At 39.7% G+C, this 27685-nt stretch overlaps 1 protein-coding gene across 5 annotated transcripts in view; it reads left to right on the top strand.

The window, feature by feature from the left end:
- PPARG (peroxisome proliferator activated receptor gamma) overlaps positions 1-27476 on the top strand; it is a 121732-nt gene extending 94256 nt beyond the window's left edge. For 4 of the 5 annotated variants that reach the window (XM_077116512.1, XM_077116511.1, XM_077116510.1 and 1 more), the window contains 2 exons: positions 9318-9768; positions 27032-27476. In XM_077116512.1, the coding sequence (XP_076972627.1) occupies positions 9318-9768; positions 27032-27279 (699 nt within the window). In that variant the 3' untranslated portion in view covers positions 27280-27476. Of the gene's footprint in view, positions 1-9317; positions 9769-10289; positions 12015-27031 lie in introns of those variants that run through there. The other variant, XM_077116513.1, reaches the window with a different exon arrangement.
- Positions 27477-27685: the final 209 nt, after the last annotated feature.

Here is a 27685-nt window from a genome sequence, read left to right as displayed (position 1 = left end):
CGTTTTCTCTTGGCAGAGCCTGATCTAGTAACTTAGAAAAGGTATTATTCACTTCTATTATTTACTTTTCATAATTACCCCTGATAAAGTTCAACATGGGGCATGAAACTTTCCAGATATTCTGTTACCTTTTTTTTTTCACTGTAGCACTTTAATGATTATTCCTGGGCAACTGAAAGGTCTATTGCTGTAGGACACATAAGCTTTATCTTCTGCCAGGCTCTTAGCTGCCTCGGCTGCTCCAGTAGATTCTCAGACATCTGCAGGTTCATTGATTACCACTGTTTAGAAAACCCAGAATGGAATGCCTTAATAAAGAGAAAATATTTGTATTGAATCAAGTTTTCCAAGAAGCAGAACTGTCCCCTGGTAGGAACCTCAGAAAGCAATATGGAATTAAATTAAAACAAAACAAAACTATACCTGGATTCTAGTACCATTTTAGCCATCAGAATGCTATCACTTTAGCTCACATGTCTGTACTTCAGATTTTACCGGCTGGGTCTAGCTTGGAGTATAATATATGCAGCATGCTTCTAGAAAAGTAAGAACCACAGAACACATTCAAAAGATATCACCCAGCCCTTGAAAGCCTTTTATGCAATTATTTATTTTTAAAAGAACACCTGTAGGAGAGGAATGCAATTATCTGATAGATATGTATAACTTTCTCCCAGCTCAGATATATTTGGGGGAAATTTCCATTGCTCTTAAATGCATTTTGATTATTCTTGTGAGATGTTATCTTTTCCCTTTTAGCTAAATGGTAAGAGTCGTACCAACCAGTAGAAATGAAAACTCGTATGGGGCAGGTGTTCCTGAATAAATTTAGGACCAAAAGCCAACAAGAGCCATGAGTTTTCTGACTGCAAGAGAGTTGCCCATACCTTAACGGTAGTATATCTCAATGTACTTGAGGACAATTTCAAAGTCTTGCCTCTTGTTTATGCCCTAACCACATGACTATCCTATGGCTGCTATTATAGTCCTCTTTTTAAAGATGAGAAACTGAGGTCCAGAGAAGTTAAACAACTTGCCAACATGTGCAAGAACCAGGACTGTCATGCAGGCTCTCTGATTTCTTTTCCAGTGAATTCTTAGAATGATATTCCCTCAATACCTTAATATTTTTGGAAGCTGGCATCATTCACTTGTCTTCCCCACTGACTAGCAGTGATCCCAGGAGATGTATACCACTAGGAAAGCGTCACTTGCAAAAAACCCTTTGAGTGTATTTTTTTTTGCATGGGCAGGTGCTGGGAATTGAACCCAGGTCTCTGGCATGGCAGGCAGGAACTCTGCCACTGATCCACCATTGCACCACCCTGAGTGTGATTTATTTTTTTATCAATTTTTAGAACAGCAGGAATTTTTCACCTCATTCTCCTATCCCACTATATTCACAGTCAGGAAACTTTTCTAGTGCTGTTTTGTTCTTGAATTATAGAGAGGTGCATATGCAGAGCTGCATGCTATAGGTGATAGTAAAGTTGGGTCTCTGTATTCATTAAAATATGAAAACAGTGGAGGCAAGGCCAATCAAAACTAAATGGAGAACTCTGGATAGCTGATTTGACTAGGCAGAATAAACCATGTTCATTTAGAAGTAGAAAGAGAAAAGAAAAAGTAGACTGACATAGCCAAAGAGGATGAAGACTTTAAGGCAGGTTGCAGCAGCCCACTGAGAGCCAGCCAGGATTCGGACAGGGAACTGGAGGCAGGAAGTCCAGAAAATCCTGGGAAAGGACTGAGCAAAAGAAGAGAGCCCCAAAGCAAACTCTTCACCATTTTGAGGCTGGCCAATTTAGTTTCCAGAAACTGCTTCCTCCCCTTCTCTTTATCTCCCAATCCAGACTTGCAGTCCATGCTGGAAAACCTATCAGTGCATTAGTACCTGGGAAATACGAGGAAGGTGTTTTTATTTTGTTTTGTTTATAATTTCCCCAGAAGTCAAGAATTTGAATTTACACTACTGATGGCCAACATGCTCTCTAATTTGTATTTATGAAGGGCAAAGAGCCCAGTTTTCTGTAAATCACTTTAAAACCTCACTCCAGTTGACTCCTTGGCTTTATCTTTGAGTGAAAAATAAGAGAATTAGAGACTTTTTATAGGATAAGTAGGTACTAAGCTATTTTAAGGGAAAAGGCTGCAACATACTTGATTGTGGGCCTCTGAAGATCACAGGCCGTGTGTTTGTCTTTTTCTTTTTTTTTTCCTTGCATTAACCAGAATTGTTACTACTGCTCATAATAGTTTCTCAGACTGTATTTGCTTGAGTTAAAAAACTGTTGCCTGTGCCCTTTGAAATTCTGGACTTTCCACACAGGGCCTCCAACTGGCCCAATATTTGCTCACCAAACTGGACGTCATTCCTGGTCTGGATAGAGGCAGAATTGCCAGTTGTTAGGGTCTAGGAAGGAAAGAGAGTCTGGGTCAGATTAAAAAAAAAAAAAATCATTCCCTGATTGCACAAAACCGAAATAGAATTGCTTGGCAGTCTCGTTTCTCCTTATCTCGCAAAATCAAATTAAGCACTTGTGGATAGAAGGAGTTCAGAGAGAGGAATATGGGCGAGAAAAACCCCAAAATGTGATTTCCGGTGAGACTGGAGATTTGTCCTTTATCTCCATGGTCATGTTATTCATTTGATAGCATCTCCCTGGGGGTATTATGTTATCTCTTGGCCAGCATTTCTGAAAGTTAAGATTTCTGCATTGATAGGAAAAGCTTTGCAGAAGTGTGGACTCTTGAGAGGGTGGGGATGTGAAAAAGTGGTTATGGCTGGTGCATTAGAGCAGTTGGGTTTCATTACACACCCTGTTTGAGGTTGAGGTCATTGTCGGTGCTTAGGCCAAGCCTGGGGGAGGCTATTCAGCCGAGCGGTTGACCAGTTTAATGACTTTATTATAGAAACCCTTCTTTAAATTTATTTAAACTGTGCGTTTTAACCATTGCCACGTCTGTCCTTTTATGGAATGCCTGTCAGTCTTTTCTTTCAGACCCAGCACCACATTTGCCTCCTGGCTTTAACAGGGCCTCTCCCTCCCCAACTAAAACTTCCCTGTCCTATATTTTATTCCCTGGGGCCACCTGTGCTTTTCCAAACAGATAAATTAACTCTCCTGCTCCCCAACTCTCTCTCTAACTGTATCTTTGGGGCTGCATTTGCCTCACCTAGAAGAAGAACGTTTGGAAATGTTAGGCTCAGGTTTAGGGAGCGATGGGATGTGGAATGACAAGTCACTGGAGAAGAAACTTTAGGAGCTTTTAGCTCCTCTGAACTCGGAATGAAACTGACTGCCCACAACCGGTTTCTCTGTCGGCGGTTGATTCCAGTGGTTGACTCCCTTCTTTAAGAGAGCCCACGGCACTCCAAAAACATTGCATTTGCTGGAACTAGGGCACTCTGTTTCATGAGGCGATTGGCTAAGCATACGGACTTTGAAAGTATGTGATGTTTGACTCTTACCCTGCTGTGATGATCGCACAGGGCGTGTCGCTGTCACGTGATCCCATGTTTGTCGAAGAAAATAAACAGAGAGTGGTTTTCAAACACCATTTCCAGTGCCATGGTTTGCTATAAAACAATAAATAGAAGAAGCCTTAGCATGCCTGCCAACTTTTCACACCATATTTAAGAAATGGAGAGGCCCTGGCTACTCTCTGTCTACAGATAAGAAATAAAACTTTTATTTGTACTGAACTGGACTTTGAATGGTCCAAGGCATTACCTTGTGTATAGCAGGTACATATGGAGTCACTGTTTTTATAATTACAAGAGCAAACTGGCACCGTCAGGGAAAACACACACACATACTTCTAAATAATGTGTGAAATATGAAACTACTGAGTAATAAAGTCAGTATAGAAATGTAAGCATTCATGAAAATATTTCTGTACCCGCTTATATTTTTGCATTTTAAAAAATGTGCAGTGGCCACCCGATCTATTAACTCAAACTATTGGAAAGATATCAGAGCTTTTAAATACCGCACTTAGAGTTAAACAAAGTGTTGTCTCTTTGCCCTCTGTCTGTGGGAAAGCCTGGGTGAGCTGAGTGTGCTCCCCTGAGAAGACTGTCAGGCACACCCTCAGAGCAAAGCACTTAGAAACCCCAGTAGAAATAAAGGAAACAGCAGGGTAGTATAATAGGATGGTTACTGAAGAAGTTAGGCCCCTGGAATTAATGATCCTTATCTACAGGTATAAAAAAAATTCTTTTTGTTGCCAGGACTGTCAGGAATAACTAAAGATATAACAGATCTAAAATAATAGAATTCTTTCAGAGAATAAATAAAAAGATAATATTCTATACAGTTAAGAGGAAAAGTACTTGAGCTTATTTTTTCAAAATGATTGGACTCAAATGGCCAATGCCCGTGTTTGCCAGTTGAGTAATTTTTGGCTGGCAATAGTGAGTTTTAAGAGCTGTGCTTATGTGCTAGTTCATTAGAGTGTGGATAATTCTTATTAAGTTTTGATTTGCTTATGTTAAATCCCTAAGCCATCTAGGAAAACAGAACTACATTTGATAGGCTTTCAAACTTCTATCACATAAAACATTTAACTAGCATCTCTAGGAAATAATAGTTCAAAAGTCACTGCCTCCAAGATCCCAGGATACAAGAACTACAGTTTTAAATTTCCATTTCCCCTCTTAATAGTCATTTTGTTAGAAAGAAGGGAAGAAAGAAAGGAAGGAAGGAAGGAAAACAGAGAAAGAAACAAAGAAGAAAAATATAAAAGTGATGAAGTCATGTAGAAAACCACAGAAAGAGAGAAAAACTCAAGCAGTGATGAGAAAATCTGTTTTTAGGTCAAGGTTGCCATAAATAGCTATTTGACTTTGGAATGTCACTTTACCTCTCTTGGCCTCAGTTTATTCATACTTAGGCAAAGAATGATGATGTAGATGATTTCTAAAGGCCCTTTTAGTTTTATAAATCTCTGGTTCTCAGCAAAATGAAAATAAAACAAAGGGAGAAATCAGAAAGAGGTTGCAGAGACCAAATCAACACATTTTGGATTGACATTCACCCCTTATAGCTAATCTAGGAGAATTGTCTGGATCCAAAAGGATGAAAATTATTAAGAAACATGAAAAGGAAGAAGGGAAAAAGTGAAGAAGGTAGGCTTGAAAAATCCTAATTTTCTTCCTGGAATCTTCCCTCTAATCTGTCAGAGATTTTCCCAGGCCCGAGTTTTAACTCTGACAAGATCACTAAATGGTTGTTTGTGAGAGGCTATAGTTGTCTCCTACACTAATTTCAGTCCCCCAGGTTTTAGAAATCTCCCAGAAAAACCTGTGCTTTACTAGTTGATTTTTTCATTTCAATACTCAGAAGGAGCTATAAGTTCAAAACGTAAACTATTAATCCTCTGCTTTCTTTTCGTCCTCAAACCAGTTTCCCCATCATCTTTGTATTATAAAGGCATGCCCTAGATTTATAACTAAATTTAATTAACGACATAAAACAGTATCCTTAATCCAATTTTGGCTTTGATATGTGGGGCCATTTTTTTCCCCTAAAGGATATTCTAATGTTTTGGGGTTTTGTTTTTTTTTTTTTTGCATTTATCATCACAACTGACTTTTTTTTTAATGACATATATATATATATATACACCCAATAAATTTCAAAGCACATTCCAACAATTAGTTGTAGAACAGATGTTGGAGTTTGGTATGGGTTACAATTCCACAGTTTTAGGTTTTTACTTCTACCTGCTCTAAGATACTGGAGACTAAAGGAAATATCAATTTAATGATTCAGCAATCATAGTCATTTGTTAAACCCAATCTCCTCTGTATAACTCCACCATCACCTTTGATATTTCTCTGTGGGGCCATTTTTAAAAGTCATAATATATTATATCAAAATAAATTACATTTGATATATCTGTCCAAAGAAAAACTGATCTCTCCTTACAGAAACCATTTCCCTTCCCTAGAAAAAGATGGTGTTCAAAGTGTCATTTTCTCCATCTCATTTTCACCTTTTTCTGATCTATCCAAGATATGAAAAGTTCAGCATCTAATGGCAGATTCACCATGGAGCTAATGAAGCTTGGCTTCCAAGGCTCTGGGAAGGGCCCAGGCAATTCTCTGCTCATAATTTTGCACTAATTTTTCTTAAAGCCCCAACAACTGTGTTCATTGCAGACTTCACAAGCCCTGGATCCATTCCTGATCATAGCCTGTATGTCAGTGGGCTTGCTTTCCTATTAAGGAAGGATGTGTCTGACAATAAATGCATTGTGAACCCCAAACTACAAGTGTCAAACCATTAAGACAAAATGTGAAGATGATATGATTCCCCCTATAATGGTAGACCATCCAATGACACTATACAAGCCGATTGAAGGCATAAGGACTTGACTTTGCTTTATAAAGAGTACAGAAACATACACATGGACATGACGTACATTTTATGTGGCATATTTTGCCAGGAGTGCAATGCATGAATGATTCAGGATAAATTCCACAGGCCATATTCCACCTAGGGTTTTTAGACATCAGCCGTCAGTCAAGCAGGTGGGTCACTGTTTTTTCACTAGGTGTGATATTAGGAGGACCTAGGGTGGAATGTGAAAGTGAAGTGCAAGTTCACTGCAGGCAGCAGGCAGCATAAGAACTGGTTAATTGGCTGCAAAGAAAAACAGCTCTGGCAGCAAATCACACCTGGTGATCGCTCTTGCAGTTTGACAGATCCACGGGGAAGCTGAAAGAATCAGTGCGGTCTTCAAAAATGCAATGAAAACAGTATAGTCAGATGTGAGTAGGAAAAACAAAGAACTCCACCTGGTATTCATTTGCACGTCAATACCCAGAATTCTCTGCCAGTTCGCCACTTCTTCAGAACACAGAGGGGACTTAAAAAAAAAAATAAAAAGCCCACCACCACTGGAATAGCTTGGCATGGTGGTGGGGCTGCTGGTTCCTTTCTCTGTCCTTGAGTGTTTACTGCCAGGATATCCTGACCAACAGTGATTGCCAAGGGGTTAAAGTCACATTGTTGTTAAATTGGGATAGAAAATTAGCAGGATTTTGTGCCCTCTGTTCAACTATCACAGAGTTTCAAAACAGGAACCAGGGGCTTTATATGAGGGGACAGGGGAAGTCAAGGAGAAGAGTCACGAGGGTGATTTATCAGGGCACAGTTCCAGATAAAATGCTTACGTGGAGGTGAAAGAATTTTATGTGTACATTCTCTGCCAAGAAGCACATAGTTGAACAGACTCATTCAAAATTTGCAGTGGGCAGTTTTGTGTAGACTCTTTCCATACTTGAATAGACGAATTTCATGTTTTTTGTTCTTGGGCAAGTGCAGTTGGACTTTTCAGGTACCCCTACAGTCATTCTCATGGCAGTGAAGAGAGCTGCTATTTCATTAACGTTCATTATAATACATGGTAAAACTCTTGGAGGACAAAGAAACACATTTTCTCTAGGTTCTGTGAAAGCAGCATCCAAATGTTTCTCATGTTTAAGCCCAACGTTCTGAGAAAACGCAGTAAATTTTAATTGATGGGCTTGATTATCACCTGCCCTGTCCTCCTTTTCTGTCCCATTAATAATATCAGTTATGAAGAAGAAGAAGGCAAAAAACAGAAGCAAAATTTCTAAGCAACACAGTAAGCACTGTTTGTGAAAGAGAGAGCTGGGTCTCCTACACTCCTGATTTCCTTGAAGGATTAGTTAGAACTGCCATTCAGACTTGCTCTTCTGTCTTCATGTCTTTTCTCTTTGGGGTTTGCTAGACAATATCTCGAAGTGAACTGTTCAGTAACAAAAGTGAGCATTTGTGGAATCATGCTAGAAAATTGTATTGGATTAATAAACAAGTTTGGAAATATATCCAGCATCTAATAATCTTCAACGTTAGCGGTATTTCCTGTAGGGCAGAACAAACTTAACAGTTTGGTTAAAATCATAGACATGCATCAAGATTAATAAATAGTCTGGAAATCTCTAAACCAGCAGATCTCAAAGCTGGCTGCAGCTGCCTCTCACTGTGCTCCCTCCTTCTTGCCACTCAGAACAAAAGTCTAGGCATCCCCTCTCAAAACTTAACTTTTAGTACATCAAAGACTTTACGTTCCTTGTCTGTCTATGTGTGAACGCATACAAACACACACACGCACATGAAACCAAAGCTAGAATCTGCATATTCTCGAAGCACTTATTCCAGGGATTTTAGGTATATTCTTATTTGAATAGGATTGGGGGATTAACTCTTTATATATTTCAGTATACTTGATGTACATAAAGTGTTTCCCCTTCTCAGAGTTGCCTTGAGAATTTCACAATAACCACAAATTTTTGGTTCTATAAAAGGAAATGAGGGCGGTGCAACGGTGGCTCAGTGGCAGAATTCTTCCCTGCCATGCCGGCGACCAGAGTTCAGTTCCTGAAGCTTGTCCATGCCAAAAACAAGGAATGCAAGAGAAAGAGCTCTATGACCAATCCAACCTGCTTTTGAAAGTAGTATAGTGCAAAACTAAGTAAATGATACATGTAATTTATTGATTATTGGAGCCTCAAGGACAGATATTTAATATATATATTATATATAAATATATATAAATAAATATATATTTTTTATATTATATAAATATATATATATATATATATATAAAGTGCAAACACCCTTTTTTTTTATTTCGCCACTTTTTGCAGCACTTACACCACAGTCCTTACATCTGTTCTTCTAAAACTTTTGCTTCCAGAGCATTAAAAAAGGAATAGACATTTTCTTGGCTCAATATTTCTAATCTGCTTTCAGACCAATTTATTACAGTTAAGTATAGGTCATATGCAAACTTTGTTGCATTTGAAATCTGAGTAGATTTCATCTTAAACTGCAATAGCATTTTATGTTCAAGTGGGTATTTTCAACCTTGAGTTGCTGAAATGATTTTTTATCGAAAGGTTAAAAATGCATTCCATGGAAAGCCAAGACAAGCAGTAGACTCTGTTTCATTTTTAAGAATCAACAACAGAGACTGCAAACAACAGAAATTGGAACTACCAGCCAGTCATAGACAAAGGGTTGCAGTCTCCATGGAAGGCAAAGAAGACCAATATTGATAAACTATATTTGGTCTCAGCAGATAATTAAGATGAATAATACAAAGATAGGAATATTTTCTCATTATTAAGTCCCTTCAATTCTAAAGATTTTCATGAGCAAAGCAAATGTGTATAAAGAAACAGATGTCTGAACTGGGATGGTATTTGCTGTGAAGCACAGACTTCTATTTAGAAATCTCCAACTCAGCCCCTTCCCCCCCCCCCCTTTTTTTATCTGCAGCCATTTGTCATCTATGACATGAACTCCTTAATGATGGGAGAAGATAAAATCAAATTCAAGCACATCACCCCCCTGCAAGAGCAGAGCAAAGAGGTGGCCATCCGCATCTTTCAGGGCTGTCAGTTTCGCTCCGTGGAAGCTGTGCAAGAGATCACAGAGTATGCCAAAAGCATTCCTGGTTTTGTAAACCTTGACTTGAATGATCAAGTGACTCTCCTAAAATACGGCGTCCATGAGATCATCTACACGATGCTGGCCTCCCTGATGAATAAAGATGGAGTTCTCATATCAGAAGGTCAAGGATTCATGACAAGGGAGTTTCTAAAGAGCCTGAGAAAGCCCTTTGGTGACTTTATGGAGCCCAAGTTTGAGTTTGCTGTGAAGTTCAATGCACTGGAATTAGATGACAGCGACTTGGCAATATTTATAGCCGTCATTATTCTCAGTGGAGGTAAGACTCATCTTTTGTTCTTACATGGAAGAGGGTGGGGTGGTGGGGAGCAACCCCAAGAATTCTGACTTCCTTTAGTCTTAGTTTATATTCCTCACCATCCACTTCTTACTGCAGGTTTCTCATGGAAAATGCCAATTGCATAAGGCTGTGACACTGTAGAATAGCCATAGGAAGGCTGTGGGTGAAATGGGCTCTTTTATCACTCACAGTATTTTTCCAGTTACATTCATACATGGACACCAAATGCCCACTTCTCCTTTTTCATTTCCTTTTTTCCTTGTCCTTTTCTTTTGCTTTCCAGAAGGCAATCCAATCCCCATTTCGTTTAAGTAATGATATGTATAACTTTGCTTGAGGTGATGCTTACTTGGCATATGGAAGGGACTACTCCCTTATTTTGGGTCAAATTATGCTCCTGCCCTACCAGGGATAAGATAATACTTTGCATTGCTTTTCCAATATCAGGAATCAAGGAACGTATGTATATATTACTGACGTCTACCTTCTCTCCCATGTAGTTGCCTCCGATAGCGTCCCCTAAAAGGCCTTTGTGAGGTGGTTGACTGTGATTGAGAATGCAGTGTGAACCAAAGGACACCCAGCCGAGAAATAAATAAGCCCGATACGATGCACTCTGTGATCCTTATAGCTATCTAGCAATTTATTGTTTTGGGGTCCCTGCAAGTGCTAACTAGCCAACTAACTAACCAACTCTGAAAGCTAGGCTTTATACTAAATCCTGCTTCCATTAGCCTCTCACATATTCCTAACTTGAATAGAAGAAAGTTTTACTTGCGTCTTTCTCTGTAGACTTTTTTATAACATTTTTATTGTGAAATATAACATATATACAAAAAAGCAATAAATTTGAAGGTATATTTTAACAAGTCGTTGTAGAACAGGTTTCAGAGTTTGGTATGGGTTACAGTTCCACAATTTCACATTTTTCCTTCTAGCTGCTCCAAGACGCTGGAGACTAAAAGAAATATCCGTATAATGATTCAGCAGTCATACTTGTTTGTTAAATCCTAGCTTCTCTGTTATAACTCCTCCTTCTCCTTTGATCCTTCTCCCAATCTTCAGGGATATTTGGGTTATGCCCATTCTAAATTTTTTTATTTTAAAAAGGGGTGTCAAACAATATGGGGTAAGGGGATGGAACTGGTTGATGTTCTAAGGGAGACTGGCCCCTCAGGGTTTCAGGATTTATCTGGCCTAGAGATCATCTGAAGGTTTTATGGTCCTGAACAGTAAATTTAATGCGTGAGACTTCTGTAGGATCTCAGCTACAGCCCTAGGTGTTCTATAGGGTTAACAGGAATGGTGTTAGTTGGAGTTTGGCAAAACCGTGGCAATTAGTGATATCTAGCTGAAGCTTGCATTAAAGTAGCCTCCAGAATAGTCTCTCAACTCTATCTGAACTCTCTTAGCCACTGATGCCTTATTTTGTTACATTAGAAATTGTTTTTAAACATTGGGTTTACATGATGGCAGTGCACTTCGGGCCAGCTTTTTATATGGACTCTGACCATAAGAACTGGTCTGAGAGGGATAGTGGTCCTATAATTGTAAGTTGTGTATAACTGTACAGTGTTTGTAAAGAGCACAATGCACTCTGTTCTCCTTGATTGGCCAATTACTGAAGATCTGAATGCTTCTGAAATCAGGTGTATAGTGTAGTAGTAGTGATAATAATAATAGCATACACTTACTAAGTACTTACTACGTGCCAGGCAGTGTTTTAAGCATTTCATGTATATTCAGTGGTTCCTGACAACAATCCAGTAAACTGAGCGTCATTTACAGATGAGGCAAACGAAGCAGTGAGAGAGTCCATTGCTTGCCCGAGAATACACAGCTAATCAAAGATGGCGCCAGGCCCAAGATTACAAAGCTAGTAAAAGACTCTGGCTCCAGAGTCTAGGCTCTTAACTTCCACACTATTCCAAGTACGACCCTTTAAATGACTGAGGTGCAAATAAAAATGGAGCTGGGGGTGCAAGGCCAGTGTCACGTCACACAATTGAAGCATGCTTTTTGGTGTTGTGTTTACATGACAATACTGTACCATCCATCTTTGACCAGGTCTCTTTCAAGCAATTTCAGTTCCTCTTCAGGATTTCTTAAAATAATGGTTTAAAAATTGAATTAATTCTTAACCCTCTAGGATCTTTGATTAATTCAGGAAAAAAGGAGTGAGATTCCAATTCATTTGAAGTTCATTGGGGAAAAAAATATTAAATTTTGAAAAGCAAGCTTAGGAAATTAATTATGCTTTTTTAGTAGCTAATATTTTAAGCTGTATTTTCTTTTTAAATAAAAAATAGAAATATAGCTATTAACATTTGATCTAGTCCTCTCTGATATTTTTCCTAAATATGTTCTATTTACAATCTTTCTGCTCCTCTCTTTTCTTTAATCATCTTCCCATGTCATGGCATACTCTTTGTTAATAGTTTTCATTAATTACTTTTTTAATAAAAGTAATGCATGATCATTTGAAAAGTTTTAAAAATACAGAAAGATGTAAGTGCAAAACCAAGGTCTCAGCTCTCAGAATAAAATAGGATTAGCAAAGTCCTATTTCTCCTACCAAAATTTTCTATGCATGTGCTGTCATATATATGTGTGTGTGTGTGTGTGTGTGATTATATGTGTGTATATATATATATATAATTTAATATATTACTTGAAACGTAATTTTAAAGACTAAAAATTTCATTTTATAAAGGGACCATTATATACCAAATTATCTCCCTTCTTATGCGCAGATTGTTTATAATTTATTATTTTAAAAAGCTATAGAGAAGAATATAGAAAATTATTGCAAATGTGTTCTGAATTTGTTGTAGTGAACATTCTTGTGTATAAATCTGTTTGTTTTTCAGATTATTTTCTTATTCCTTAGAGAAAGGGGATTTTCTGCGTAGATGGCAGTGAGCATTTTTAGACTTTTAGTTACATCATTGCCAAATTGCTTTCCAGAAAGTTTATGCCAGTTTATATTCCCACCCCAATTATCGGCAGATGCTAAAGGAGGCATTTGAAATAAGCCATTCAAAGGTTCTTAATTGCTAACTAGGAAAAGTCCAGACAAAAAACAATCATAATAATTCTGGCCAATTTTGAACCTGAGCAGCATTGTTAAATGGGCACTTGAAACAGCAGTGTGGGTCCATCTAGAAAAATACTATTACTGCCCCTAACTAGATTTCTCAGAAGCTAGACAACGTTTTAGTTTTGTTTTTTTTTTTCTTATTCTTCTTAGAAGCTAGAATATTGGTTAAATTTCATTAATTGGTCAACAAATACCACTGAAAATAGCTTGGCTCAATTAATAGATACTGTAGGCTTTCCCTTTCAATTATGAAAATTAAAAATGCTACCATTTAAATGTAAATGTTGTATATAAATTCCTTCTAGATTTATGTAGACAGTATGCCCAGAAGCAAATATCCAGATCTCATCGGACCCTCACAACAATGAAAGAAATCTGAAGGTAGCAGCCAGCCATGTAAATTTCTAAAATCGTCTTGTGGCAGTATTGAAAAGAAAGACCTGAGAATAATTGTAGACTTCCTAAAATAGAACCCATATCATAAAAGCCAAATCCTTCTGTGATCAAGGTTGGTTTTTATAGATGAAGTCTACATACAAGCAATAGATGAGAATGAATAAGCTGGAGCCCCAGTTTGTTTCAGCCCATAGGAATTTGGTTTGCTTCTTTACTCAGAGAGTCTGATTGGGTATTGGGGATGCTCAACAGTCATCCCCAATCCAAAAACTGGGTTCCAGCTATGCTCAGAATCCCAATCAACGTAGGTCAATATCCCAGGTTGTAGTTGATCACAATTCAGATACGTGATATCTCCATTGGTTCTTTGTTTCTATTCTGGATTCTCCAGAAAGGGAAAGCATCTATGTGAGCACAAGGCTTTCATCCATTAAATAAATTTCTGATTCTCTGCAGTTTATTCTGAACTCTATAGATTGCTTCAGTGATTTTAGTGAGAAGAGTTTTTGGCAGGGATCCAGTTGACCTCTTTCTGAGCTAGTCTTAGAACCCCAGAGGGCTTCATTCTGATAAAGGCACTTGAGACCCCAGGCAGAGGGAAGAATGAGGGTCATGGCCACCATATAAGAGCAGGGTGATAAGAAATTGCGGAGTTGGGGGGGAGGTCCCTAGAGGACCTAAGGCAGGGGAGTTTGGGATGAAAGTAACTGAATTGACCCAACCAAGTATTTGCTGGTGAAACTAAAGTGGGTTGGCCTCAGATCACTGTCATTCAACTTCCACCCTAAAAACTGCTGATAGCAATAGATTTGGATCATAGATTTGCCTGGTCCTTAGCTTCTCTAGTCTTTACTCAGCTCTCAACCCAAGCCTGCTGAGGAACATGACCTAGTTCTTCTCAAGATACTCTCCTCTCTCTCTTTCTCCTCTGAGCAAGAATTCAACTTATAAAAAGAACAGCACTCTGAACCTTCCATATACACTATCTCATTAGGTCCTGACATTTCTCTTGTAGTTTTAATTCTTGTTTCCTGGAAAGAAAAGTGAGGGTCATAGACTTACACACTTCTTGTAAGATCTAACAGCTAGCGAGCATTGGGATGACGATTGAACCCTGGTCACCTGAGTGCTCCCTCTATGTGGCCTTTTTACTGGGCATCCTGCCCCCTCTGCCTCCTGGCCAGTGGGTCCTGGTCAGCTCCCTGCACTGCCGCCTGCACTCCCATCACCCCGCCCCCTACGGGATGGGCCTAGAACTCAGAGTGTTCATGAAGCCTTGTGGACATAGTAAATAATCGTTTCCCTTGCACCCTCTAGCTTCACAGACAGGATGGGCGGCGTCAGCAAATAAAACCACCTCCAGCAGGGGCGTGCTTGTAGCTGGCGCCACAGCGTCATGCCAGCCACCCTAGCAAATTCACAACTCCTACCCAGCAACCAAAGCCAAGTGTAGGGCTCGGTAAAACTGACAAGCCCCACGACACACTAATTGGACACTTTGCCCCCTTGAGTGGTACAGTGTTTGCTGTTTGGTGAAGAACAATATAGGAGGCTTCCAGCTGGAACTCTGCAACAAGGAAAAGCTCTTTCTGTTAACTCAAAACAGTTTGAAATCCATTACAAGCTCTTCCTAAACTTCTAAGATATGGAGGAGGAAACTCACTGGGTTTTTACAATATATTTTCAAGGCAAATTGTCATCACCGTCCTAATGACAGAAAAGCTGAAAACTTTGCTGCAACAGCCTCAGCTGGCAAGTAAATCCAACCTCCACATTTACCCTCTTGAGTCTGGCTTGGTTATACAAGCTACCTATGAAGCAGCTCCTTCTTTTTCCAGCAACCTCAGCAGTGTTCTTTGTTAGGCATCTTTGAAGAGCTGTTCTTGGACGTGTTCGTTACATTTCTGCTGTTGAGTGGGCAGGAAGAATAGAATACAAGAAAGGGTAGTTGTTCTCATAGCTATATATTTACAGATCAAGGAAGAGTTGATATTCTGTGACAGACAACACCTAGGTCAATAACCTGAGACCATCTAGCTTATCCCACGCGTCATGAATATATATATATATATATATATATATATATATATAAATGTATTGCAATTAAAATAGAACCAAAGAACAGTACCTGCCTCAGAATAGGTACTCAGTAAATGCTCATTGAATGGATAGTAACCTGAAATAGTAATAATTCGTAATTATTGAATACTCACTGTATCGGCACTTTATGTTAATTGCTAATATCTGTTTAATCTTTACTCCAGCTCTACAAGGTCTATTGTCATCCCCATTTTACAGACGGAGAAAACTGAAGTTTAGAGAGATCTAGCAATTTGACCAAAGATCACAGAGCTACTGTTTGGTGAGACCAAGGTTCAAACTCAGGTCTCTCTGACTATAATTCAAACTGCTGCACTTAACCATTAGGCTCTGTTGCCTTTTGTGTGTGGAGAAGTGGAAGTATCTCAGTTTCCTTGGTCTTGGAGTTCTTTTGCAGTTATCAAAAACTACCTATTTCCATATTGCCTCCAAATCTTATAATGAAGATACTACTTATCAATCCCCAAAGCTATTCTTAAGACAACGTGTTAACCTAACTAACAAAACTGCATCCTAGATTTCGAAAATTGTCTGGGGAAGGAGGAAGGCCATCCATTGATAAGACTGAAGACTGGTGCTGTGGTTCTTAAGTTTGTGAAAACATAGCAGAATACCTGGAGATAATAGTGTTTTTTTCAGAACTCCTGAAGAAATTGATGATAAACTTTAAATAATTAAGTAAGCACTTCTGTACTTAATCAGATGCCATCTTATACTAGGATATAACAGAGGCAAGTGGTATCAGATGAAATTTTGTGAGAGAAATTTGAAATTGTTAAAATACCATCTATTTCTGAATTTCCTTCTGCCAGTTGGAAACAGACCCCATTCTAGTTCAAACAGTGAAACACCTCCTTCCAGATTACAGAACCCACGTGTTCTACAGACACAGAATCTGAGGGCCACTGGGTTTGTGAGTCCTACAGTTGTTCTCCAGAATCCTAAGAGTGTTTCCAGCTCATGTGTGATCTCTCCATTTCAGATCTGTTTCTACAGGTTAGAAGAACACTATAGCTCTCCTCTTGTTCAAGTCTGAGAAGATCCAAGCTTTTCTTGAGGAAACCCTAGCTTGGGGTGACAAGGTTTCTGCATGGCTAAGGGCATCTTCCTTACTAGTTAGCATGTTAACTGGGGAGAAAATAAAACCCATACTTTAAAACTTCAATATTAAAAATCTGTGCTGTGGGGGAGGGAGCTGTTGCTTAGTGAGTAAAGAGTTTCTGTTTGGGGTGATGAGACAGAAGGCAGTAATGGCAGCACACATTGTAAAAGTAATTGATGCCCCTGAATTGTATAAGATGAATAAAATAGCAAATTTTATATTACATATGTGTTATCACACACACACGCAAATGCTCAGAACAGCAGCAGACCTCAGCTAAATAAGTATTTAGCTACCTTGTCTATAGAGTTGTTTCTAGGCAAGCCTCAGACTGATGGCTAATTGGTGATGGTGGTTTTTCTGACTCTTCTAATGATATTGAGAAGAAACATGGCCATCTGAAGTCTCACATGACTAAGCCTTGAGCAGGAGAGCCGAAGACTTTTTTTGCGTTTTCGTCCCATCTGGGCTGTGATTGTGTCACACTCAATCACGCTTAATCATACTCATTTGTTAATTGAGAAAAATATTCAGTGGGCACTCGTCTCAGCCCTACCTAGTGTGTGACACTCTTCTCTTGAAAGAGCCTCACATGCTGCCACAACTAGCAGTTGGCAGACTGGCTTTGAATAATGACTTAATTTGAATTGTCTAGAAATATCCCATTAATTTGTTCTTTTCATAACCTCATGGGCTGGGTTTGGCCGAGGGGTATTATATCTATGAGTTCTCAGCTGGTGTCCAGATTTGGAAAACCAGGTCTTGGAGGTAGGGCTGGGGTGGTGGGAAATCATGGAACATTCTAGAATCATCTAAGAAACTTGAAGAAATGCATACAGATTTTGTTGTTTGTAGAATAGAGAAGCATCGTTATCTATAGCTGCTTCAGAAATAAAATTCCCTTTTCAACCCCGGCTTAGTGGGTTGGGATGATTTGAATGAGTGAGCAAACAATTATACTTGACCTCAGAGACAGACCAGGGATTGAAAGCCAAACTGCTGAGTCATTCCTGTCACCACACTGACAGCCTTGGAAAAGGTTCAACCAGTCAGTCAGTGGGCCGCTTTTGGGAGCACTTTATCATTTTGGGTTCTCACAATGTGTGTTTAAACTCTGGTTGACCCCAGGCGGCCTTCCAGACTGGCACAATTCACCAAGACGTTCAGACACGGATGCAAGTGAGGAATAAAGAAACCTAGCCCTGCCTCCAGCCGCTCATCACAGAGACCAAGGGCAGGTAGTTAAGGAATCATTCAATTCTACAGAAACCTTCCATAGAGGATTTTCCCAGCTCTCCAAATAAATAGGCTGAATAACAGCCGGAATGGGATGGTGGAATTGTCTGGAATCACGTGAACCAGGAGGAGCTCAGAAACCCCACCCCAACACTCATTAGCTGTCTGATTTCAGGCAATTATTTACCTTCCTGGGCATCAGTGTACTCATTAGTACCCTAAGTAAATGAAATAACACCATATGAAGCACCTGGCGCAATGCCTGGAACATGTTAAGCACACAATAAATGCTCTTTTTCCCTTTTCCCCTGTAGATATAATTTGAAGTAGCTCCACTCAATCCTGCCAGTCAAATTGGTTGAAATTCCACCAATGGTGACTCTTAAAATCCCTTATTACAAGATAAACACCCCCAGGGAGCTATCAGCTAATCCCTTTATCAGCTATCACTTTAAGGGGATTAGCTGTGGATTGGGAACTAAACCCAAGGGAAAAGAGATACTGGGGGTGGGGGATGGGGGTAGGGAGAAGTGAGGGGGGTACTCTAAGCCCTAGTCCCTTGAAGGAGGTGGGAATGAGGGAAGGTGGCAGATTTCCACTATCCCAGACTTCTGATAAACTCTTTACGGCCATTACTAGTTTAGAAGTCATATTTAGAGATCAGACTTTGTTTGAAATCACAGATTCTTTTCTAAGTTTCTCAAAGATGGTGGAAAGAATCGGAGAGGGAGTACAGAGGATTGATCCGTAACAACTTTTTTTGTTTTTTAACATTTTTTATTGTGAAATATCACATATATACAAAAAAGCAATACATTTCAAAGTACATTTTAACAAGTGATTATAGAACAGATTTGAGAGTTTGGTATGGGTTACAGTTCCACAATTTTAAGTTTTTCCTTGTAGCTGCTCCAAGACAGTGGAGACTAAGAGAAATATCAATATAATGACTCAGCAGTCATACTCATTTGTTAAATGCTAACTTCTCTGTTATAATTCCTCCTTCTCCTTTGATCCTTCTCCCAGTCTTTAGAGGTATATGGGCTATGCCCTTTCTTATTTTTTCATGTTGAAAAGCGATATTGATAATAGGGGATGGTGGATGGAACTAGTTGATGTTCTGGAGAGGCTGGCCCCTTTGGGTTTCAGGACTTATCTGGCCTAGGAACCCATCTGGAGGTGGTAGGTCTCTGGAAAGTAATATTAGTATATGAAACTTTTGTAGAATCTCAGATAGAATCCTAGGTGATCTTTAGAGCTGACAGGAATGGTTTTGATTGGGGGTTGGCAAACTGTGGTTATTAGCAATATCTAGCTGAAGCTAGCATAACAGAAGCCTCTAGAATAGCCTCTTGACTCTATTAGAGCACTCTCAGCCACTGATACCTTGTTCCACTGATACCTTGTTTTATTTCTTTTCCCCCTTTTGGTCAGGTTGGCATTGTTGATCCCATGGTGCCAGGGCCAGGCTCATCCCTGGGAGTCATCTCCCACGCCACCAGGGAGACGTTCCTCCCTGGGTGTCCCACATGGGGGTGGGCAGTGATCTCACTTGCAGAGCTAGGCTTAGAGAGAGGCATGGCAACTTTTTATTGTACTTACTGCCTCTGGTTGGCTTTCGGCATTTCTAGAGGTTGAGGAAGTAAGGAAGAACAGCAGTTCTTCCTCCTCCTTTCTTTCATCCTTCATCCTTTTCCTTCTCTTCCTTTTCTTTATTCTCATTCCTTCCCAGAAATCCCAGGATAGCTGCCAGGTGGATTAAGGAAAAGTTGTGAATGTGTCAGGCTTGGCATGAGAAAAAAAAAATCATTCACCTTCATACTTCCACCCTACTCATCTTCCTCTGCCTTCCGTACCCTCCCTTCCCATTTCAAGTCCTCGTCAGAGCCAGTCTTGGACATAGAAGCAGCGGAAATGTCACCGGACTTGAGAGAAGGGCTGCAAATGGCTCTCCCAGTCCTGACAAAAGGAGGGGCGCAAACCACGTGAATGAACGTAACTGAGTAACCCTGAAAGACTAGAACGACAAGGGGGCAGGGCCCTAAGCCCAAGGGTGAAAGGAGTCAGGATAGGAATGGACTTCCCAAGGGCAGGACAGGACAGAAATCTCAAGTCCCATTTCTAGAAGACCCAGAAATGAAATACAGCCCAAGCTAAATTGCCCAGAGGCAGTGTTAAGTGAAAGAAGAGCTTTGAGCTCAGAAAAATGAAAGCATTACCTACCTTGTTACCAGATTTTCTCTGTGTGTTCTGTTTTGTACTGGGGGCGTTGGCCGGCTTTGGGAAGGTGGTAGTTGGGTGTTTGAGATGAGGGCAGTGGAAGTGTAATTGCTACTTCAGTGGCAGATAAAAGAAATTACTGGTTGGGTTGGGTTTCTTTGTTGTGGTTTTCTCCTTCCACCATTCCAGCCAAATAATAGATATCATTGTCATGAAATGCGGATGTCATTTGAACATAGACAGAGGATGCTTTTATTAATATTAAACCATTGCTTAAACAGGAAAGTCTTAGAATGTTAACCAGCTTCAGAGTCAAGGACCCAAGCAGCAGCATGTGCTTTCATGGCTCACTGTGCTTATTACAGATGGTCTTTATCTTTTGTTGTTAAAGTTTTTATAAAATCTCGAAGTTCTGTTGTCCCCTTACCCTGATAGCAACAGTACACTACATTTCTCCTAAAATAACCCATTGCTCAGACCTCTTACTGAGTCAAGCTGATCCTGCTATTTCTGATACCAAATCCCCAGCAAGGTATAATCCCAGAAGAGGAAAAGACAAAAAAAAAAAACCCCTGGAAGGAAAACCAAATGGTGGGAGAAAGGGAGTAATTAAGAGAGGAGAATGGAAAAGACTTAGAAAGGGCCCAGGAAAATCAGAGATAAAAGAGAAGAAAGGTAGAAAGAAAAAGAAGCACATTTAAAGAACTCTAATAATAATAAGCACTTAGTGTGTGTCCGACTCTGCTCTAAGGCTCTCTGTACATTAATTTATTTAATCCTCTCAACAAACACTATGAGGTAAATTACCTTTGCAACTCCATTTCTTCTCATAAGGAAATCAAGTTACAGAGAGGCTAAGTAACTTGCCCAGGGTCACATCCCCAGCCAAGTAAATCAGAAACCCAAGGATGGGACTCAGACTTCAGTTGGATATTAATCTCCCCAGATGTTTTCAATGAGTAGCCAGGGTTGAGAATCATGAGGTTCAATTCAAATTTAAATGAGAAAAGAAGATTGCATGTGGAACTGTCTTATATTAGTGTTTCCTAAAGGTAGGATGGTGGGAAGGAATTACTACTAGACCAGCATCGTTTACCAAAGATAAATTTTGCTGAATTCATGGTTTTGCCTCCTGCCCCAATGATTCTGTTGGTTAGATACTGCCTCAGAATCACTAGCCTTATCTCTTCAAGGAAGCAGTGAATGGGGGCGCCATGCTTTTTCTGTTTTGTCATTGTTCTTAAACCATCTTGCATCCATTCATTCAATTACAAGAATGAGAACTTGCTAGAACCCCCAGACATGTGTCTGTATTGGGAATTATTTTCTTGTGCTCCTGAATTTCTGTTCTGGCCAAAAACAGCTCAAAAAACGTTTCATTTCCCAATCTGCGTACATGCCATCCCACCCTACTCACCCTTCTGACCCTAACCCTGTGAAAACTGCCCTTCTTCAAACAGGGCAATTTAAATTATATAATAACATCTTATATATAAAATTTCCTTACCAATTTCATTTTCACCACAACCTTATGAAACAAATAGTGCTGTCCTAAACATTAAGCTGAAACTCAGAAAGATTAAATGCCTTGCCCAAAGTCACAGAGATGCTAAGTGGAAAAAGGACTCAAATCAAGTCTTCAGGGCCCACATCCATTGCTCTTTCATCGGTGAATTTAGGGAGCAAAGGATATTAAGGAAATCAGGGAGGAAGTTTAAAAGGAAGTTCATTTGCAAAGTGCCAAGTTCCCTAAGCAACCCTACTTCCCTTCAGTTTTCACCCCACATCTGAACTAAGGTCTCTGGTGGTCTGTGGATCCATTGACAGCTGCTCAGCTATCAGGCTTCTCTTTCTAAATGGATGGTACCATTTAGGTGCCTTCCATTTCCGATTAGTCCAGATCATCAAGCCAAGAAGAGAAGGCAGGAAAAGCCACAGCAGCAACTTCTCTAAAATAAAGATGAAACTGTCCAGTTTGATGTTTCTGCCTCGCCTTCGGAAAACTGCGCCCTCTGGTCCCCTCACTGAGATGCCTCCTGAGAAAAATCTGTGCTGGGGAAATGCCTGGCCCAACTGGGCAGATGCTGAGAGGGTCGGAGAATCTGAATCGGCTTCAGATAAGTTCTCCACTTCACTGAACCAGATCTGGACAAGAGGGAAGCTCTGCCCATAATCAGCAGCACTGTCTAATCAATTCCAGGGCTGTGTCAATAGAAACCGGAAAGGCTTCTTTCCCAATCTTTCGCAGCCCGGGGAGTAAGGAACCCGTAATTGACTCCAGGTTCCTCAAGTATGATGTCTTGAAGTCTGGGAGTCAACGGGCACTTCCCCAAAAATGTCGAGGCAGCCTTGACCTGTCAAGAGGGTCCCTGAAGCTGGTTCTTTTCCAGATCTGAACTTGACTCCTTGGCAAGGTGCCCGGGGTGGGTGGATCTCAGGTGGGTCTTCTAAGAACAGTATCTCTGCAGACGCCAGGCTGAGGTGGAAGGAAGAGTGAAGATAAGGACAGATCTAGGTGGGGGATTTGCTCAGTGTTCAGAGAGGTCTCTGGAGCACCTTCCTTTGTGGAGCTCAGCTCAGGAAAGGTCTGGGTGTGAGTCCCAGGAAGCTAGAGGGAAGCTGGGGCACCTAACTGATTGGAAGGTGGATGCTGGGAAGCAACCTTGACACATCTCTGGAGCTCTTGACCCTAGGGATTGCTTAAAGCCAAGGACATCTTTTTTTTTAATTAATATTTTTTAATAAGCCAGGTATTCTGTCTACTTTTAATTTATGAGCCTGTTGATACACTTTTCCAATGGTATCTTCGTATTTATTCCTCCACTTTAATTATGTGAATTATGTGGAGGGAATTGCAAATGAGAATACATCTTAGAACTTTAGAATTAAAGAGGCTTAGAGATTGCTTATCTAATCCAGTCCTTTTAGTTTACAGAGGCGAAAATTGAGGCCCAGTGAACTTAGTCATTTTGCCCAGAGCTGGCTAGTGAAAGGCTCAGGGGTAAAATATAGTACTTTTCCACTCTACTGCGCTGCTTCCGTTTGACTGAGACTCAGTAGGGGGGACAAAGGGACAGATCTGTAAATGATCGAACTTGTCATTGGAGAAAATGTACTTAATTAGTGGCCACAAAATTTCAAACTTTAGCCAAACTTCTTCTGTCACAAAATAAAGAATTACTTGCCAAAGAGGAGTTTGCAAATCCAAGCCAGATCCTTCTCCACTCCTGGAGAGGCCAACTCCATCCTACTGCATTAACCCAAGGGTTTCCAGCAAGCCTGATCAGTTGCATTTGGGGAATTGGTTGTTTGGACTTTCATGATCCATGAAACCTACTAGAGTAATGTAATCTCTTCAGCAGAAGTTCTCACCCCACTGATTAGCTTCTCATGCTGCTTGAGAGGAAGGAGAAAGGAGAAGACTCTGTTTCTCTCGAGCCAGTGAGCAGAGAGTCCTAGGGTGGGTAACCACAGCCCAAGAAGCAGACACATTCAACCTATCTTTACACAGATTGCTGCCACTTAAGGGGCTCAAGTGTTCACACTGCCACTGGCCTTTGAAGTCCTGAACATTTGTTAGGGGGCAGGATTGACAATAAGCAAACCATAGGCATAAATCTAGGCTTTAATTTTCCTTAAAGTATCAATGGTTTTTGTTATTGGGTAGCAACTGTGAGAAAGGCACAACTTTTCCCAGGAGCATTTGTCTCTGGGGAGGCCTGATTGGAAGGTAGAGGCTGGGGAGCAGCCTTGAAACATCTCTGTAGCTCTTGACCCTAGGATTGCTAGGGTCGTTCTGAGAATCTGAGATTTTTGCTGATGGTTCCAAAATTAAATGCTCAAATAAAAAAGAAATTGTGTGTGTGTGTGTGTGTGTGTGTATAAGTGTATGTGTGTGTGTATATATATATATATTCCCATCAATAGGATAAGTTAGAGAAGCTAGAGAAGAAAAAAATCAAGCCAAAGGCAAGCTTCCTTCTGTAATGAAAACAAACCACAAAGAAAACTCAATTTAGGAGAATGGGAGAGTTCTAAAAATCCCACAGTCCACCTTGGATTCTGCCCTTGCTCTCCTGTGCCCCAGCTCAGCACATAAAGGTTCCTGGCATTTATTAGATATGGGAAAATCTGTTGACAGGGTACCTCATTGTGTAGTGATTCTGCCTTTAGGCTTGTTCGCCAACCAGGGGAATTGCTTTTCAATCCAGGGCTCTAAGCCAGAACAACTTTCTCATTCATTAACTCTGCAAACTGAGAGCTTCCTTTATCTCCCCTGGAGATTCAGAGATGATCTAGACGTAGTCTCTGCCCTCTAATACCCCATGATCTAAGCAAGGAGAGAAATGGGAAAACCAGTACTTTTAAAACAAGGTAATAAGGGTTGAGAGTATAGAGTGTGGAAACAGACAGACTTAGGTTGGAATTTCAGCTCTACCCCTTACCAGCTTGGTATCTAACCGCAATGCAACAAATCTAGAAATTAGAAAGAAAGAAAAAAAGCCAAAACCTTGCTTGAAAATTTTAAAATACACCTCTGAATAACTCTTGGGTTCAAAAGGAAATCAAAATTGCCAGAAAGACCATTAGGAAAATAGGGTGAAACCAAAGTGAATGCAGAGAATATTTGGAGCCTTAAATGCACCTATTAGAAAGCAAGAAATATCAAAACTACATGAAGTAAGCATTTAACTCAAGAAACCAGAAAAAAAAATAAAATAAAGCAAGTTAAAAGAAGGAATTGGTTCGGTTGAAAACAAAATGCAATTTTAATAAACAGAGTTGATTAGACAAACTAAAAGCTGTGGGATTTTTTAAAACCACAAATAAACATACTTTGGCAAATCCGATTGTTTAGTGGGAGAATACGCAAATAAAGAACATTAACTTAAGGGGGGGCATAAATAAAAATAATAGACTACAGGTTGCAAGAGATGATCATACAACTTTATTCCAATAAATGTGAAAATCTGAATGCAGGGAAAGATTTTCTGTGAAAAATAAATTATTAAAATTTTACTTTATGAGTAGGAGAAAGCCTGACTAGATTAAAGACATGGAAGAAAAATCAAAGGTAATCAAAGATTTTTACAGATGGTTCTGCAAATGAGTTCCAAGAAACTATCGAGAAGCAGATCGTTCCTATGTTGAAACAGAAGGGAGATTCCTCAACTTACCTTATAAAGCTAGTTAAACTTTTATCAGTTCCCTAGGGCTGCTGTAACAAATTATCAAAAGCTTAGGGGCTTAAAACAGCAGAACTGTATTTCTCACAGTGCTGGAGGCTGCAGGTCTGAAATCGAGGTGATCTCTCCAAAGCCTTTAGGGGAGGATCTGTCCTTGTCTCTTACAGTGGCTGGTGGCCTCAGGGGTTCCTTGGCCTGTGGCAGCTTCCCTGCAATCTCAGCTTCCATTTTCACGTGACCCTCTCCCTTGTGTTTCTGTGTGCACGTCTCCCTCTCCTTTCTCTTATAAAGACACCAGCCATTGGATTTAGGGCCTGTGCTAATCCAGTTTAACCTCATCTTAAATTGCTTATATCTGGAAAAACCCTATTTCCACATAAGGTCCCGTTCACAGGTAGTGAAGGTTTGAACTTGAACACGTCTTTTCAGGAGGACAGATCCACCCACAACAGCCGTTATTACCAAAATAGGAAAAGGATGGCACAAAAAATAACACCCTGGACCAATCTCACTTACAGAATCAAAATCCCTAAATACGATATTAGCAAATGAGGACAAGGGTATAGGGAAATTTATTGATTTGACTTACTATACCAGAGGAAGAGAAAATTGTACCATCATCTCTTTAAAGTACTCAAAGTGTTTGATAAAATTCAGCAACATTCCTGACTGAAACAAATGAAAGACTTTAAGCCCTTGGAAATCTAGGAGTAAACCGTATTCCACCATGATCTACAGCAAACATCATACATAGAAACCATTGGAAGCATCTCATTTGAAGTTAAGAATAAAGCAAGAATACCTCTTGCTGCTACTATTATTCAATATTACTTTAGTGATATTAGCCAATGTAGTATGGCAAGAAAAAGAAAAGTGTAAACACTGGAATAGATAAAGCTACCAATATGTGCAGATGGAATTATCTATTTTTTTTTAAAAAGTGTTTAAATCCATGATAAAATAATTTGAATTGAGAAGAATTCCTAAAACTGGAATTGATGTAATATACTAAAATCAACCATTTTTTTAAACACCAACAAAGATGTATTATAAAATGTAATGTTCCCCAGTGCCTGCCCATGTAAAAAAATAAAATAAAATAAAAATGTAATGAAAAAGGGGCAGGCCATGGTGGCTCAGCAGGCAAAGTTCTCACCTGCCATGCCAGAGACCCGGGTTCAATTCCTGGTGCCTGCCCTTGCAAAAGAAAAAAAAAAAAAGACAGTAATAAAAAAGAAGAGCATATTCACAATAGAAACTATAAAATATTTAAGGATAACTCTAACAAGATCTACATGGTGAAAAATTTTTAAAGTTTTAAAGTAATTTAAGCTCCCACTTTAAAATTCAAATAAGGAAAGTATTTAGAAGAAAGTAAAAATTACTTGCAATCACACCACTGTGTTAAAATTTTGAGATCTATCCTACAAAACTTTGTCTTTTAAAACTGTATTGTTACTTTGAATAGATATGACATATTAAGTAAAAGAAAGACAAAGCTTTTTTTCCCCAAAGCATTTAAAGCTTTTGTAAGAAAAGAGGTCGTGGTTATAAAACGGATTCATCAGGAAAGAGGAGAAGCTGAAAATGAGGTTTCTGAGCAAGTAGGAATGTGTTGGTATATGCCTTATTATGTCAACTGACCACAAGAGATTTGAATCCTGGCCAGGAAAAGAAAGCTCCTGGAGAGAGCTCTGGTATTTTTGTGTGCGCTGCTTGCCCACTCTCTGCTGACCCTTCCTCCCCATTCTACTTTTAAAGCAGAGCAAAAGAACAAACACACAAACAAAAATAGATGAATCCTTGGGCCCTGTACACCAGAGCCAGTTAGGCCTCCGAGGTGGGGCCCAGAAAAGGTTGTGACTGAACCCCCTGTCATGTTTCCCATTTCTGTCCCCCCAGACCGCCCAGGTTTGCTGAACGTGAAGCCCATCGAGGACATACAAGACAACTTGCTGCAAGCCCTGGAGCTCCAGCTCAAGCTGAACCATCCGGAGTCCTCCCAGCTGTTTGCCAAGCTGCTCCAGAAAATGTCAGACCTCAGGCAGATTGTCACAGAACATGTACAGCTATTGCAAGTCATAAAGAAAACAGAGACAGACATGAGTCTTCACCCACTCCTACAAGAAATATACAAGGACTTGTATTAGCAAAGAAGTCCTGATTCACTGACAAAATTTTCCTTCTCCCGATTGCACTATTATTTTGAGGGAAAATCCGACACCTAAGAAATTTACTGTGAAAAAAAAGCATTTTAAAAAAGAAAAGATTTTAGAATAATAGATCTATTTTATGCATATTGTTTATAAAGATACATTTACAATTTACTTTTAATATTAAAAAAATTACCATATCATGATATTGGTGGTCGTATTTGAAGACTGAGTCTGGTGTGTCTCCCACCCCCTGCCCCCTGGGCTTTTTTTTTTCTTCTTCTTTCTTTTGTCCTTTCTTTCTTTCTTCCTTTCTATTTCCTTCTTCCTTTCTTTCTAATGCATTTTTTAACATGTGAATGGTACTGCTGATGAATCTTCATTCTCAGTAAATTCATTTTTC

This window comes from Tamandua tetradactyla, chromosome 9 (genome assembly GCF_023851605.1).
Source record: "Tamandua tetradactyla isolate mTamTet1 chromosome 9, mTamTet1.pri, whole genome shotgun sequence".
Taxonomy (NCBI): domain Eukaryota; kingdom Metazoa; phylum Chordata; class Mammalia; order Pilosa; family Myrmecophagidae; genus Tamandua; species Tamandua tetradactyla.
Note: the sequence above shows the minus strand (reverse complement) of the source record. Positions and strands in the feature narration are given on the sequence as shown.